The sequence below is a fragment of the Carex rostrata genome, chromosome 17 (genome assembly GCF_964058835.1).
Source record: "Carex rostrata chromosome 17, lpCarRost1.2, whole genome shotgun sequence".
Taxonomy (NCBI): domain Eukaryota; kingdom Viridiplantae; phylum Streptophyta; class Magnoliopsida; order Poales; family Cyperaceae; genus Carex; species Carex rostrata.
In genome coordinates this window covers 6,144,467-6,161,837 of record NC_135934.1, presented here as the reverse complement: position 1 = coordinate 6,161,837, position 17,371 = coordinate 6,144,467, and the positions used below count along the sequence as shown (strand labels likewise).

At 34.1% G+C, this 17,371-nt stretch overlaps 1 protein-coding gene and 1 long non-coding RNA gene across 2 annotated transcripts in view; one reads left to right on the top strand and one right to left on the bottom strand.

The window, feature by feature from the left end:
* The first annotated feature begins 13,720 nt into the window (after positions 1–13,720).
* LOC144568813 (LEAF RUST 10 DISEASE-RESISTANCE LOCUS RECEPTOR-LIKE PROTEIN KINASE-like 2.1) lies at positions 13,721–17,000 on the top strand. The gene is made up of 3 exons (XM_078319207.1): positions 13,721–14,602; positions 15,382–15,414; positions 15,753–17,000. Exons 1-3 carry the CDS (start codon positions 13,852–13,854, stop codon positions 16,898–16,900), a joined length of 1,932 nt encoding a protein of 643 aa, XP_078175333.1. The 5' UTR covers positions 13,721–13,851; the 3' UTR covers positions 16,901–17,000.
* The window catches only part of LOC144568820 (uncharacterized), a 33,581-nt gene continuing 31,040 nt past the window's right edge, over positions 14,831–17,371 (bottom strand). Inside the window, exon 3 of the long non-coding RNA XR_013515747.1 lies at positions 14,831–14,968. This is a non-coding gene — a long non-coding RNA (uncharacterized LOC144568820). The remainder of the gene's footprint in view (positions 14,969–17,371) is intronic.

Below are 17,371 nucleotides of genomic sequence, written 5' to 3'. Positions count from 1 at the left end.
ATGTGTTATGAAAATTTAAGATATAGCAGGAAAGAAAATATATAAATTTATAAATCTGCCAAGCTAATAACGAGCTAGCTTGGCTCGCTCGGACAAGCCACGAGTTGGTCTTGAGCAATAGTTTTAGCTCGGGACTTAAAATCTAAACTCGCTCGCTCAGCTTGATATACTAACAAGCCGAGTACGAGTGTACCCTAGCTCGCTCTTTAACAGCTCGTTGCCACCCCTACTGTGAAGTTCAAATTTGGGAACTAAAACGGTACGGAGAGCTCTTCTAAGAGCTTGCTCCAAAGAGAGGCAGAAGATGCTCATTAAAGCGGAAGGAAGGAAAAAACTCAGAAAAATACAATTCTATTTAATATTTTATTCGAGATATGTCAAATATTAAGTTCTTATAATATGTATCTATGTGATTAAAATGACATTTCTTGTCAAATGATTTGTAAAACTTAACTATCTTTTAATTCACATACTAACCTTGTAACAGTTAATTAGTGTTTCTGCCAATTAACTCGGTTAGAGGCTTTTAAGAATATATATCATCTATATTATGGAGTTTCACAATTTCATTCATGAACTCGAAATGATCCATAAATACAATAATACTTAATGCAACAAAATGACATTTTATTAATTTCTAGATTATTACAATAATTACTTATCGTATTATTAATTTCTAGATTATTACAAACTAACAAGAACGAGTTCGGGGAATGTAAAAGAAAACTATATAATTAGTGGGGACCATAGAGAAATGATATTGCTGGAATTTTAAAATAATAATTAGTTGAGACTATGTAATTAGTGAAGATCATAATAAATTATTTCTCAAAGTGCAGGTACCGTAATGCAATTACTGTAGCGCATGTACTAAAATAATTATTCTTGTTTTTTTTTTCAAAAAGGTACTGAAAAAAAAGGCCCATTGATTTTTTAAGAAAAGGCCCATTGATTTTTTAAGCATATGGAAAAAAAAAGGACTCCCAAATTATCTTTAACAACGGAAGAAGTTCAACTAGAATGGTCATATCTACATTAAATCAGACTGGATCAAAAGTTAGTAGTTTTACTTTTTAGTGTTATTTACTTTTCAAATTTTCTCGTCTTATTTTATTTTCATTTTCGTATTATTTTGGACTCGTAACTTTTGAGTTTTTTTTTTCAAATTGTATAACAGGTTTTAGTTCAAAATTTAAATTGTTTTTGTTTGGTTCAATATAATCAAATAAGGACTAGATGTTTATATTATGTTTTGTTCAATATAATCAGTAAGGACTAAGCTTAATTTTTTTATATAAAAGAAAAACATTATCTCCAAAAACTGAGTTCGAACTTGTCATCTTGTACATAAAAACAAAAAACAAAAAACAAAAAACAAAAAATCTTGACAAACCTAGTTTCTAATTGCCAATTGTTTTTACAATTTCTAGCTAAAATTGCTGATTGTTTTGTTATTATCCCCCAGAGTTTGACAATGCCTTATGAAAAAAAGGCAGGGTAGGATGTATCAAATGCCAATTCTATTCTGCTGAAGAAATTACTAGCTATTTATTTGTTACTTGTCTCCTCACACAATACATCTCGTTTTGGATGGGCCAAAATCACAGGTTTTTTAAAGTTGGTCCACATTTCACGATATAATTGAGTTTGCATGGTCACTTGAAGGAGAGAATCAAATTGCATTTTTAATCATGTCAAGTGCTTTGTGCTGGACTATTTGGAAGCTTAGAAATGAACTATATATATTTTCAACAGTCATCAAAAAAATAATTTAAAACTATAATTTTACTAATTATTTCTCTCATCAGTGGCGGAACCAGAAATAATCGATAGGAGGGCCTAACTAGTTTCTCAGGATATCAGTTTAAGCACATAAGGCGCTTGCCTTTAACAGCAATGAGTACACTACACTATACTGTATTAGTTATTTATTGGAGGTCTCTAGTAGAATTTATGTTTACAATTTTTCAAATGACCATTATTCCAACATCAAAATGTCAGAAATACTTTTCAACTGACTATACATATCTGCCAATTATTCCGAGATTTTTCTGCAAAATTGTTTGCATTTTCCCACAAATTTGTATATGTCGACTAATCTCGAGAGCCAAAAAAATAAAGGTACTACATGAGATGGATTTCTTGTATGATAAACTGATAATAACGGAACTGCGCAATGGGCAGGCTTCTTACTAGTAATACCTAAATAAGATCCCATTGCTGAAATTTGTAGAAGCATATTATTTGACAAAATCATGAAGTAACTTTGGTACCTTTATATCTCTTAAAAAGCTCTTCCAGGTGCTTTGTATCAGTAAAAGCTCTAATATGAGGTTGGCTATAAAATATACCAAATGCTCCTTCTAGGTGCCATTCGCTGAAACGCTATCCTCTGCAGAGATTTTACCTGCGGAGGTTTTACCTGCGGAGCTGTGAGGTGGTTTTGATCTGGTCCGTTCGTTTTAGATCGGACGAGCTGGATTAAGGGTTCACCAAATTTTGAGTTTTTTTAAAATTCGGGCAAGATCTGATCTGGTCCGTCCGATTCGAAACGAACGAACCAGATCAAAACCACCGCACAGCTCCGCAGGTAAAACCTCCGCAGAGGATACGCTTCCCCATTCGCTAGCTTTCAAGGCCTGCAACGCAGAGCAACATTCTCACTACACCAAGACCCAACCAAGTTAAACTTATAATTACATGGGAGGTTGAATTACTGATATTAACCAATTAAAATCAAGTTCAATTAGTTCTTGTTGGTTGTGAACTTGTGATCATTTTATGGAAAGAAATTTCTAATTAGCTTAGTTTCTAAATAATTTGGCTCAAAACCAGACTTAAAAGACAATTCTCTGTTTTTTATTTTTCTCAGGATCTCAGGATAGACAATTCTGCAGAAACAAAATACTATGAGAACATTTTGAAAAAATTTCTACCTAGTTAAACTTTGCTTTGTGAAAGGCATACAAAAATTATATTTTACATAGTTCAATCATGGCTAGTAAGCTTTCGTCAGGTGCTGTTGCTCTCAAATGCCAAGGCGTTGATTTGAAGAAATCGAATAATTGGGGTCTGACATCTGTGAAAATCTCCCTCTCTTTGATTTCAAGACCCTACTACCTGCGCTGCTGTGCAGAACCAGGAAACCCACGGTGCGGAGAGAGATCAGAGACGGAGTTGGAGACGCCTGTCGGCTGTCGCTTTGGCGCGGCGCGGAGGAAGACAGTCTAGCGGCTGGCGCAGTGGCGCGGAGAGACGGATTGGGATCGCTCAATCACAGAGAGACGGGAGTGCCCATTTTTTTTTATTAATGGAGGCTCTGTATAATTTCTGGGCCGGGGGGGGGGGCCAGGGCCCAGGCCTTGGTTCCGCCCATCACATATTGAACAGATATAGTGAAAAGGCAGGCAAGGGAGATAGTGGTTGCTTGGATGCCGGAGGACATTGATGAGATAACCCTGTAGGTGTGGGAAATCTGAATGACACTTTAATGGTGGTACGGTGCTATATCAAGACCCAAATGAGAAAGGGACCTCTTCTGAGTCTAGAGCTTAAAAGAAGACTTTCTGTTTGAGGCACTGCATTATGCTTTGTAATTGGTAGGCTAGCATGCTCTTGTTGCTTTTGTTGCCAAACATTAGCAGACTTATATTCTGCTAAATGAACTATTATGATTTGGTAGTATTAGTATTAGCTTTTATATTGCTTTTGAACAAGGAATTATGGATGTTTGTGATATTTTTACACAAACTCTCTTTTGATGTGTAACTCAAAGTTTCTTTAATGAGGCCAAAAGCCTTTTATCCAAAAAAAGAAAAAAGAAAACAATTAAGAGTGAGTAGTATCATGTATTATTTTTAATCACTACTACAGAATAAGTGATTATACACGGACATAAACAAGCGAGCTACACGGATTTCCCGCCGCGTAGGCTGTCACGGTTTAGAAATCCTTGTATATATACACACGGATATTTACCGCGTACAATTACCGAATAGCTACACGGATTATTACATACACAGCCGTTTACAAATACTTGACACTGGCGCTCTCCATAACCGAGCTTCACGGATTATTACATAAAAAACCGTGTACAATTAGATTTCTACACGGTTATTTATCTAAATATCCGTGTAGCTCTCTTATTTTTTAATTTTGTTTAATATTGAAATATCTTTCTACACGGATGTATAAATAAATATCCGTGTAGCTCTCTTATTTTTTAATATTTTTTTAATATATAATTTTATGTATTAATTTTCTTCTTTATTTTTTTAATGTGGAAACACCTTTCTACACGGATGTATAATTAAATATCCGTGTACCTCTCTTATTTTTTAATATTTTTTAATATTGAATGACCTTTCTACACGGATGTATAATTAAATATCCGTGTAGCTCTCTTATTTTTTAATATTTTTTTAATATATAATTTTATGTATTAATTTTCGTCTTTATTTTTTTAATGTGGAAACACCTTTCTACACGGATGTATAATTAAATATCCGTGTACCTCTCTTATTTTTTAATATTTTTTAATATTGAATGACCTTTCTACACCGATGTATAATTAAATATCCGTGTAGCTCTCTTATTTTTTAATATTTTTTTAATATATAATTTTATGTATTAATTTTCTTCTTTATTTTTTTAATGTGGAAACACCTTTCTACACGGATGTATAATTAAATATCCGTGTACCTCTCTTATTTTTTAATATTTTTTAATATTGAATGACCTTTCTACACGGATGTATAATTAAATATCAGTGTACCTCTCTTATTTTTTAATATTTTTTAATATTGAATGACCTTTCTACACGGATGTATAATTAAATATCCGTGTAGCTCTCTTATTTTTTAATATTTTTTAAATATATTATTTTATGTATTAATTTTCTTCTTTTTTTTTAATGTGGAAACACCTTTCTACACGGATGTATAATTAAATATCCGTGTAGCTCTCTTATTTTTTAATATTTTTTAAATATATTATTTTATGTATTAATTTTCTTCTTTATTTTTTTAATGTGGAAACACCTTTCTACACGGATGTATAATTAAAATCCGTGTACCCCTCTTATTTTTTAATATTTTTTTTATATTGAATGATCTTTGTACACGGATGTATAATTAAATATCCGTGTAGCTCTCTTATTTTTTAATATTTTTTTAATATATAATTTTATGTATTAATTTTCTTCTTTATTTTTTTAATTTGGAAAAACCGTTGTACACGGATAAATTTTAAAATGTCCGTGTATAATTGAACTACTTTTTTTTAAAAAAATTTTGCTTTTTTTTGGCTAGCCTCCAGTTTTGCCAGCCATTTAAAATCAGATCAATTCCAGAACAGAGAATTTCCAAAATAAGAATACCAAAACCGGTAAATTTTCGAAATTTCCAAATTATATAAAAAATTAATACAAAATTCATGTACACTGAATTATACAAAGATCATACAAATTCATATTCTGGTTTACAAAATTCTTTTATAAAAAAATCTGCCCACATACATCTAAAGTGATCTAACTGCTCCTTGGAGTAACTCTTTGAATCTGGTGAATACTACAAAAAATTCGAAACATGCAAGTTACAAAAATACGGCAACTACATCTCTGTTTTGCTTTATAGAAATAAATTATTGCAATTATAACAATGCAACTAATAAAACAAGTTTAGAGGAAATCAATATTAATTGTATGGACAAGTCAAGGCAAAACATATGAATTACATACCGGATATGCTGGCCATTTGAATTGTATGCTCTCAACAAAGTGAAACATAAAAATCATCGTGTAATAACCGCACTCCCAACCGCCAATCTGTTGCGGGCACTGATATTTACATTCAGCAGCCTATGTCAGAATGATAATAAATTTTTGAACCCAAAAATATGAAATTATAAAATTATAGTGTGCTCACCTCCTTCCAGAGCCCATTCATTTTATTTCTGCTCTTACCCGTGCTCTGCACTCCACCCTCTTTAAGATATTGCCGAAAAGCCCTTACAAAATTGAGTGACTGTAATTAGCAATTCCACAATTATAAAAAAAAAAATCAAACCAAGTGATATTTAGATAACTTACTTAATTATAACAGTCATGACTCTTTTAGACTGCTGAGTGGTGATGGATTTGTCGGGCCGCCTTGAATCCATGACATAAATCGTATTTTCAAGTGGCACAATCACCAACAAACACCAGTGGGAGCTGTGGGGGGAGAAGAATTGTAGTACTTTAGCATAAAATTAGTGACATATATATTTCAGCATGTAATGGTGACACAACTGTTTGCTATGGTTCATTGTGTAATTGTTTAACTGAAAATATAAACAATTAAGGGTTACAAGTAACCTACTTTTGGTGGTATGGCAGGAGAAGAAATTTCTTTTGATCCCCACGAGCATGATGCATCGCTTTACGCAAGTAGTCGACACAATCATCCTCATACCATTCCAACATGTTTCCATTAATTCTGCCGGGGTCCAAAAGTGCACACAAGTTCACCTTACCTTTCGATGCGGTCTCACGGCATTTCTGGACTAGGAACCTGAAAAATCATCATTTTACATTAGAGTATATATATTTGAGTGCTATACACATGATATAAATAATTGATTGGTCACTAACATGAGGAAAACGGTGATGACTCCCACATCGAGCCATTTATCGCTTGACGAGACGCCCTGTAGAAAGTCGTTGAATTCTGTGAAAGGCAGCACGACCTCCCTGCCATCGTGTAGAAACATACCGGGGGGGACACTGAAGGTAACAGCCGTCATGTCCTTGGGTGCCTTGATCAAGTGGGCGTGGAGAGTCTGCAACTGACCAGGCAAACGGCTAACCTCTTCTGCTGTGAGCCCCGTACGGTCTAGTGGCGCATCCACTGGCGCATCTACTGGCGCATCCACTGGCGCATCCACTGGCGCATCCACTGGCGCATCCACTGGCGCATCTACTGGCGCATGCACTTCTGTGAACACATTAATTAGCGGGATTTAATTAGTGTTTAAGAAAAATTCGACAGCATTTCCCCTTAACTCCCCAAGTATGCGTAAACCACATACTCGTAGGAGCAATAAGGAGAAATGCTGACGAATTTTTCTCAAACACTAATTAAATCCCGCTAATTAATGTGTTCACATCCTAAATGAGACACAATATTCAAAGAGCAGTCCCAAACGGGGGACTATCCAAAATTAATCCCTATTAGATTAATTTTGAACGGGCATGGACCTAAAAGCATCAATAGGTCGGTTATTGGACCACAATACACTAATTATTTACATTACCTTAACAGATCAAGCATGCATGCATTAATAAATAATTGACCTAAATAATTAAGCAATAATAAGTACCAGAAAATTAGCGAGAGAAAAGAGGAAGACTAACCCTAGCAAGATAGAGAGGAGAAATGCAAATTAACTTCAAAGATCTCAGCTTCGGTCTCGATCCTTCTGCGCAGAAATCAGACCAACAGAGAGAGAGAGAGAGTAATTGATCAAAACGGCGCTGGAAGAAGGCCTTTTTGTAACCCTAAACCTTTCTACACGGACATTTATCTATAAAGCCGTGTAGAAAGTCGAGAGAGCTACACGGACTTTTATATAAACAGCCGTGTATAATTATTTTTTAACTCTTTTTAATTAAAAGAAACAACTTTTTTTAATTCTACCTTTCTACACGGCTCTTTATTAAATGTCCGTTTAGCATTGTATTTTTTTTTGGTTTTTTTTTTTATGTTTTTCAGATAGCAAAACAAACAATTTCCAAAAAAGAGGAAGACATTTAAAATCCTGAATTCCAAAACATATATAGCAATTTGAACAAAAAATTCATGTACATTAATTTATACAAAAATTACAAATTCTTATTGAGCATTAATTACAAAAGTTAAATCCATATAAACTAAAAAATTCTATCAAGGACTGGAAGAGGTGGATATATGAAGGACCCTCAGAATCGGATGGAGAGTCAGATGAAGACGATCTCGTCCGACTCCCCACCCGGCTCTGGTCCTTCATCCGACTATCCGGCTCTGAAATTATCCTCCAAAAAAACTTTAGCGCACAAATCAGACCAATTAATTGGGGAAATGAAGCAATTCGCATGGGAATTCGAGATGTAGGTTATCAATTATATCGGACTGGTCATCTTATGAGCTCCAAAAACAGTAGCTCATCTTTATAGATTTGCGATCCGAAATAATTGATAAACCTAAATTTCCGCCCAATTGTTAACTGCGAGAGGGAGAGTACAGATTGATCAATATGTTCTAATAAAGAAAGAGTTCAATAAAGATTCATATGTAAACTAAAATTTCCATTAAGGACTGGAAGAGGGGATCCCCTCTTCCAGTCGTTAATGGATATTTTTAGTTTACAAGTGGGTGATTCTTTCCTTTTGGTGCCAGTAGGGTTTAGAGAGGGTAATATGAAGATACATATTTTAATAAAGAAAGAGCTAGCTGAAAATAAAAAGTTGGATGAAGGACCTTCAAAAAAAAGAGAAGAGGTGGATGAACAACCTTCAGAGTCGGATGAAGAGTCGAATGAAGAGTCGTCCGACTCTTCATTGGACTCTTCATCTGACACTTCGTCTGGCTCTGAAGGTCATTCATCCCTCCTCTTCCATTTTTTTTGAAGGTCTTCATCCCAACTCTTTATTCGATCAGCTCTTTCTTTATTAAAACATGATCTTCATATTACCCCCTCTGTAAATAATCAGATTACAGAGAGAGAGAGAATTGATCAAAACGGCGCTGGAAGGAGAAGGCCTTTTATATAACCAACTTGGTGCTCGAAAAGGCGCGCCCTTACCAAAACCCTAAAATAACCTTTCTACACGGCTTTTTATTAAACGTCCGTGCAGCTCTCTCAAGCTTTCTACACTGTTATTCAAACAAACATCCGTGTACAAGTTGGACATTTCTTCACGGTTCTTTAATTAAATATCCGTGTAGCTCTCTCAAGCTTTGTACACTGTTATTTAAACAGACATCCGTGTACAAGTTGGTCATTTCTTCACGGTTCTTTAATTAAATATCCGTGTAGCTCTATCAAGGCTTTCTACACTGTTATTTAGACAATAAGCCGTGTACATTCCCTAATAAACGTCCGTGTAGCTCTCTCAAGGCTTTCTACACCGATTCTTTAATAAAAAACCGTGTAGAGATTTCACAGATATTCCGGGCACCCAAAAAATTACAATTTCTCCACGGTTTTTACGTAAAATTGTCAAATCCGTGTACAATGTGCAGTGTACAATGACCATTTTTGTAGTAGTGAATGTTGGTCTCCAAATTTTAAAGATCCTATTTTTGCTTCTAGAGTGTTTATTTTTTTATCTTTAAAGTAAAGTATTGTTAATTAAATATGATATTCTCATATTGTATTTTATGGAAGCAAACTTGCAAGGACAAAATCTAAATATTAAGATTGAGAGGCTGAATAAATAATTATTTTGTAATTTAATTTTATATGAAAGACAAAAATATTAATTTTCATAAAATTTTAAAAAATATATAAGGCAACAATAAAAAAATTCAATTTATAAAGAATTTGGTTCTCCTTTCCCTACTTCTCTCTGCCCCTGCGAACTGTCTTCTGATAAAAGGTATGAACAATAACTATTATATGCTAAGTTTGGGGTTATAGTTTGTAAAGAATACTCTGACATGCAGCAAAGTTGTCTTACAGTGACGTGGTTGTCCCAGTCAGCATTTAAATTTATCAAACTTGACATCGTATATAACATCCATTTAATAATTTGAAGGACTTGGACAACCATTTAATCTAATATTTGATTGGTGGAGAAGGTTCACAAATCACAAGCCAATGCTTGATGCAACAAATGTGATTATAAAGTTGGTCAGTGAAGTTAATTTAAATCACAAATTAAGATGAACGACAAAGAGAAAAGGATAAGCTATGGTGATGGTGATGCCGTGATGGTGCACAATAACTAAGCAAATCTCAAATTATGACAAGCTTATCAGCTAAGTCTCAATCGTGGGTTGATTTTGGCGGGTTTGGAAATCCTTTTTATCTCCGTCCTCGATCCCCCTCTCTACAATGCTTGGACAATAAGTATTGATAAATAGAACAAAGCTAGGGTGTGGTGTACTCATTAAGAGGATTTGGTGAGCACAATTTTAAAAGTATATCGAATCAATTTTAAATGATGAATTCAAACCGTTGAAATCCAGGTACTTCATGAGTGATGCATATATATCTAAAAATTTAAAAGTTTCAGATTTATTTGCTACAATCTCAAGTGGTCAAAAAAATAATGAAAAATAATATATAAAACTAACTTAATAAATTATAAAAATGTTCACTTATTCGACCATTTGACTTTGTAGCAAATGAATTCAAAACATTTCAAATTTTGCATGTATATGCATCACTAATGAAGTACATGAATTTCAACAGCTTAAATTCATCATTTGAAGTCCATTCGATATATTTTTAGAGTTGTAATCATCAAACTCTTTTGGTAAACACATTACACTTGGCTTTGCTTTTGATATATGATGCGAATTCGTGCCTTTTACGGTAACTTAAATTTTAAATTAGTGCAGACAAAATCTAAAATTAATTACTGATTCACATCGACACAGATATTAAAAGAGATTCGTAAATTTCTAAATTGGACTAGATTGGTCTTGATTCTGAATCAATCCGACCATTCAGATTCCAAACTCAAAATTTGAGGTAGTGGATAGATGTTGTTGATTGGAAAATATTTGATCTAGTAAACTGTCGCTCATTGTGATACCGCCTAAATAAAAAAAAATTCAAACAAATTCCTCGATGCTGGATTATAAAAAATTAAAGCAAAACATTTTTTTTGTAACTCATAGATAAAATAGTAAGAGTACTAACGTGGTCATGAAAACATGTTGAATATTAAACTTTTTCTGCTTACATATAAAGAACAAAATCACCTCAAAACAACTATAATTACAAAGAAAGCTATCATACTTTTAAAAGAATATAAGTACATTTAATATTGGGTTGAGTCAATTCTGAAATACAAAAATAGTATAGTAACAGTGAATTTTATTGGACTAGAGTTTTACAACAAAGAATATATAGATCCAGATGTTAAAATTCTTTGCTATGTTTTTGAAAGTAAAGAGTTTATTTCTCTATTTTCAACACATATATAAGTGTATATCTAAATATCACTATGTATGCTACATAAGTGGAGAAATGAACTATTTGTTCTTGAAAATTGATCAATTAAAAGATTGTCATTTTTCATAAACATCGTACATATTTTTTAAACTTTTTAATAAATGATAAATTGATTCTTCATGAACTCAAAATTGATTTTAATAGAAAAGACAATAAAGTAGGTAAATCTGTGACTTTTTTGTTTTTTAATTTAAAAGGATATTATGATATTATAATTTTAGATGAAGAAAGATGTAATTTCAAAGTCTCGAGGGGTATACATGAAATCCCATAAAATCCTTATATTTCATGAAGTTTTTATAATTAAGAAACAGTACATGAGGACAAAAATGCGAAAGCACAGAAATATATATATTTTCCACAACGTAATGTTGCTAATAAACTTGCATACAACAGGAAAACTTGATCGGTCAATTCCGAATCGCACGATCTTTGTATTGTAGCAACCGTGTAGTATTCTCCATAAGCTGGAGATAATCATAAATGATGCCAACAGAAGTATGCAAAAAGATCAAAAATTAAGATGGCGGGGACCAATAGTTTTTATAACTGTGATCGGATGCGGTACTAAGAGTACAGAAATGTATCACGAGTATTGTTTGCAGGGTCTTTTTCGTCAAGAACACGGTCACACTGGAAACCGCCGCAGAGTAGTGCAACAGAGGTTTCATCCCCAAAAAGAATAATTGCAGGACTAATCCTACGATTTGTATTTGCTTCGTTTTTCCAGTTGGATGAATTCCACGGCTGTCTACCTCTTCATTGCGCTAGTTCAAATGCCACGTGTCGTAGGTCTTTGGTTGCAGGACGCGTGGAGAGACACGCTTTCCGACTTTATTTTTGTGCGACTGTTCATCACATCCACATTTCACACCACGTGGCAGCCTTTTTTGAATTTATATCAACCGTATGGAATTGCCGGCGGTCCAACGAATATCGGATCATTTGATCCGAGTCCATCCAAAAAATTGTAAGATTCGTAACAAATTAAGTCCAACTAATTCACTTCTTTGAAATTCTCACAACTAACAAGTTCCCGAAACAATTTAAATATTTTAGTAAAGCCTTTTCCTTTTCTAACTAGAATTATCAGGTTTTGATTGGACATCCAAAGGTAGAGTACAACAGCACCGCTCACTATTACCATAATGATACATTAAAATAAACTCATTTGTTTGAATTAAGATTCATGTCATAAATGACTATTTTAGAAAATTTAACAGTAGTGATTTGGAACGTAACCACGTATAATAATATTTTGATCTCTATAGGTTATCACATTCGGACAACGATATTAACAGTGTTAGTTAGACTTTATGCAGCGTGTCAGCCATATAATTTTCTATTTTAATTATTGCTCATGCATTGCATAATGTCAAACCATAGCTGTTAATATTTTCATCCCTGCATCCCAGCAAACGCCGCAGCACACCTCATTTTTCATGTCACCTCATTAAATTGGCCCACCCATTATACATTAATTGCAAGAAAAGGTCCATAACTCGCTAAAATATGGGTTGAAAATCCATACCGGAAAAGTCTGGAAGCTATTTTTTTCAATGCTTATGCTACTGGATTTAGCTTAATTACTTATCGGACACATTCGAGAAGACTCAATATGCAAGTTTAGAAAATATCAATAGATAATCTCCTTTTCCACACAAAAATAAAAAGTAGGTGTTGAATTTCACTAACAATAGTACTTGTTTATTCAATTTACATCAACGCATTTATTGCAACCATCGAGAAACTAGTGATATTTGGAAATTTCATTCACATACACATTTAAAAATTAAGAGGGAATTTCATGCATGTCTCTCAAAAATCTCAAAATTACGTAAATCGCCTTTGGAATTCATAATATCATATTTAACCCTCTAAATCCAAAAAACTGACATTTTTATCCAATTTATTATCTTTTCTATTTAAACTCATTTTAATTATAATGTACCTATTTTATCTTTATTAAAAAAATATGTACCGTGTTTAAGGGAAATGTTTAGTCATCTAGTTGACATTTTTTAGGACAAATGGTTCATTTTCTTATTTGCGACGTGCATATAAGCGTATGTCTAAATGTCATTGTATATACGTCATATGCAGATAAATGAACCATTTGTCATCAAACTTGACCAATTAGAAAACAAAATATTTTTATTACACAAATTACATTTTTATTTTATTAACAAAGTTTGAAAAGAAACTTTATAAAATTAATATAAGCGTTCAATAAAAGGACAATAAATTGAGTAAATATATGAGATTTTGAAATTTAAAGGAGTAATACGATATTATGAATTTTAGAGTGACAAATATGTAATTTTGAAAGTTTTGAGGGGTATATATGACATCATCCCAAAAATAAATATTAACGAACTTTCGATCTTAATACTTCCGAATAAAATATAGCAAACAAATTTGACTGGTCCATCATCCATGGCCATGGCGTGACACCTAACCTGTGCGTAAAGTTGTTGAAAACCAATTCACACATAGGTACTAGCCATTCTAGTCTTTCATCCAAATAAATGATTCCACACTACCACGCCTAGATAAAGAACATGAAAAATTTGTAATTGACACTGGTTAATTTGTATCTTTTTTACCAGTCTTCTCTTATTCTTTTCTGTTGCTTCCTTCCATTTAACAATGGTGACTATCGGCCTGTCAAAGCCGAACAAAATTTTCCTTGCATCCCTCATCTTATGGCATCTCGCCTCAGCCGATATTCCAAAAATGGCAGATTGCGAGCCCAAGCAATGTGGAAACAACACCATCAACTACCCTTTCTGGATCAACGGCCAGCAACCATCCTACTGTGGCTACTCGACGCTTGAGATCAGTTGCAGCAGTAGTGGCACACCTTTCCTAACTCACTCGTACAACAGCGCCTACTATGTCAAGCAACTCTTCTATCAGAATAATTCCGCTTTGCTTGGTGATCAACTAGTTGATATAATTACAGGGAATTGTTCGCCTCCAGAATTCAATGTTTCCTTGAGTTTTGGTCCCTTTGTGATCAGCAATACAAACAAGCTGATGAAGTTCTTCTGGAATTGTGCAACAACACCCAGATTGTCATCCGATATCTATTCAAATTCTTGCGGTACTAACGACTCGTATGTTCAGATTTATCAGAATTACACGCAAGGGGACTCTGAAGATAACAAGACCAACTGTAGCATTTCGAAAGTGCCATTTTTGGGATCGAATGGAGGGACGGTAGATCAATACTTGAGCCTTATGAAGGAAGGGTTTTTGGTGACATGGACTGTGGCGAGTTGCTCAGATTGCAAAGCAAGCAACGGCCAGTGCGGCTTCAATTCCTCAAACTCCATGTTCATGTGCATTTGCTCTGATGGTACATATGCAACAACTTGCCCTGACAACCCAAAACAAGGTAAAACAAAACTCTTACTACAGTCTTTTTTTTTATATATATATTATTTGGAGCATAACTATCAAAGTTGATAATTTAATCACTTTAAATGTGTTCATAATTAAACAAATTTTATTGTGCGGTGAGAATTTTAGTTATTTAAAAAAATATTTTTTTTTGGTCATGTGCAGTATTGAATTCGTTGGAATTTTTTTTTCCAAAGTTAGTTAACTGCTTTTTCCATATAAGACTCCTCTCATCATCTCATGTCATTTCATTCATTTCTGTTAATTCTCAAGCTGGCATTTCTGACCATCCTGTTTATTTACAGATCTTCCAATTGTGGATTTAGTTTTCAAAAGTTGACTAAGAATTGTTCACATTCTACTCCAACTAAGTCTAACCTACCCTGCATCTAGTAGCTTTCATGCAACGGTCCAGATCAGATGGCTACAAATTAGTGCCAAAATATCACATGATTACAGAGTCTATAGATGACACTGACAGTGTTGTCTTTGTGTTGCTGACAATTATACCACAATCAGACGACTTATCTTATACAAAATTAAACTTATATTGCGTACATTTTTTTTTTTTCATTACAAAATTCACTTATATATTTGATCTCATGTAAAATTTTCCTGGAATGGAATCTCAATTCAGACAGAAATAAGCGATTTTTTCTAAGACAAAACTAAAATTATTTTGTTGTTTGCTCTGCTTCATTTTTTTTTGTTTCTATTAATTTTTTCTGTTCTCTGGTAGGCAATTTCTAAATTTGCTTATTTTTAATATTGCAGGTTCAAAGGCACGCTTAGAAGCAGGACTTATAGGTACTTTTTTTAAAGTTTGTTTTTATCCTTACGAATATTATATAAAGAGTTCAATTAATTATTAAATTGGAGAAGAAGTAAGATGCTAGTATTCAATTACAATTGACATGATTATAAGAAGTAATGTATATGAAGAAGTTACATTAATTCTAATGCAAACAACACAACTGTCAAATTAAGTATCTCAAAAGAAAAGAATGAACACTGACAATTTTATATATCATATGACAGGAATAGCATGTCAGAATGATTGATTTATTGTATTATTTTCCAGCATATATTACTGACTACCTCTGGTTTCAATTCCTTATTTGCCTATTACTTGTTTGAATTTTTAGGTTCGCTTGGTGGAGCATTTTTTCTTTTGATGGCATTCCTGATTTTCTTCAAGCTGCGAAGGAATTATAATGATCAAGAAAACATTGAAAAACTGTTGGAACAATATGGATCCCTTGCTCCAAGAAGATATAAATATTCAGAGCTAATGAAAATTACACAATATTTTCGAGACAAACTGGGAAAGGGGGGTTTTGGTACCGTCTACAAAGGTAAACAACCCGATGGCCGCATGGTTGCTGTGAAATTTTTGCATAATTCTACGAGTAACGGAGAGGAATTTCTGAATGAGGTGGTTAGCATCGGTAGAACCTCTCATGTCAATGTTGTCACCCTTCTTGGATTTTGTATTGAGGGATCCAAGCGTGCTCTTGTTTACGAGTACATGTCGAACAGGTCACTTGACATGTACATATACTCGGAAAATCCAAAAACAGTTCTTGGTTGGGAAAAGTTATACAACATAGCAATCAGCGTCGCACGAGGGCTTGAGTACTTGCACCGAGGGTGCAGTACGCATATTGTACATTTTGATATCAAACCCCAAAATATTTTACTAGATGACGATTTTTGCCCCAAAATTGCTGACTTTGGTCTGGCAAAATTATGTCCACCGAAAGAAAGTGTACTCTCATCGATGGCTGATTTGAGAGGGACCATAGGATTTATTGCTCCTGAAGTCTTCTCAAGGAGTGTTGGCGTGGTTTCAACAAAGTCCGATGTTTATAGCTATGGTATGATGGTTTTGGAAATGGTTGGTGGCAGAAAGAACATGAAACCAAGTGTCAGGAATCCTAGTGAAATGTACTTTCCTCATTGGATTTATGATCGTGTCGCTGAAGGCGGCGAAATTGAAGCTTGTGATGTGACAAATGAAACTGAAGAAATGGCGAGAAAGATGGCTTTGGTTGGGTTTTGGTGTACACAAACAATCCCGGCTAACCGGCCATCGATGGGCAGAGTAGTCGAAATGTTGGAAAGAAGTTTGAGTGAATTGGAACTTCCACCAAAACCCTACATTTCTTCTCCTCCTCGCCAGTCCATGGAGTTGGATCTAAGCTCGCTGCAATCAGTGGATGCGATCTCTGTGCAATCAATGGGCAGCACTGTACCTTTATCCAATTCAGAACCATCTGATGGTCTGAGATAATAGGTATTTGGTTTTAGTTTGCTGTCAGTATCGATATGATCCAAATCCAACAGTGCCCTACCCGATGCGCTCATGCATCCTTGGTGATAGATGGTATTATACATAGATTAATTATGTTAGAATGTTCTTCTTTTATTAAAGAACTCTAGGTGATCTATGACTAGTTGATTACATTTCAGCTATTACCTATCTGTTTCTTTAAGAGCCCTGGTACCCCAGCATCTTTAGATGTTTTTCACGGATGTCTAACCTGCGGCTTTCCGTAGAGATTAGGCTCGCACCACTGGACTATGCCCGCGGTTCTGTCAACTATTACCTCTAGATTAGACTTTTTGTATATTGCTTAAAATATACAAAAATGATTGTGATGACTTATGATTGAGGGATGGATGTGTAATATCTAGGATATGAATAGAGGGATAGGAAGTGCTAACCGAGTACGTTTAGAACATCTTTTAATTACAAATATAT

Coding starts and splice junctions, on each gene's coding strand:
- LOC144568813 (XM_078319207.1), top strand. CDS start 13,852: ATGGTGACTATCGGCCTGTCAAAGCCGAACAAAATTTTCCTTGCATCC. Junction 14,603..15,381: donor CCCTGACAACCCAAAACAAG/GTAAAACAAAAC, acceptor TTAATATTGCAG/GTTCAAAGGCACGCTTAGAA. Junction 15,415..15,752: donor CTTAGAAGCAGGACTTATAG/GTACTTTTTTTA, acceptor TTGAATTTTTAG/GTTCGCTTGGTGGAGCATTT.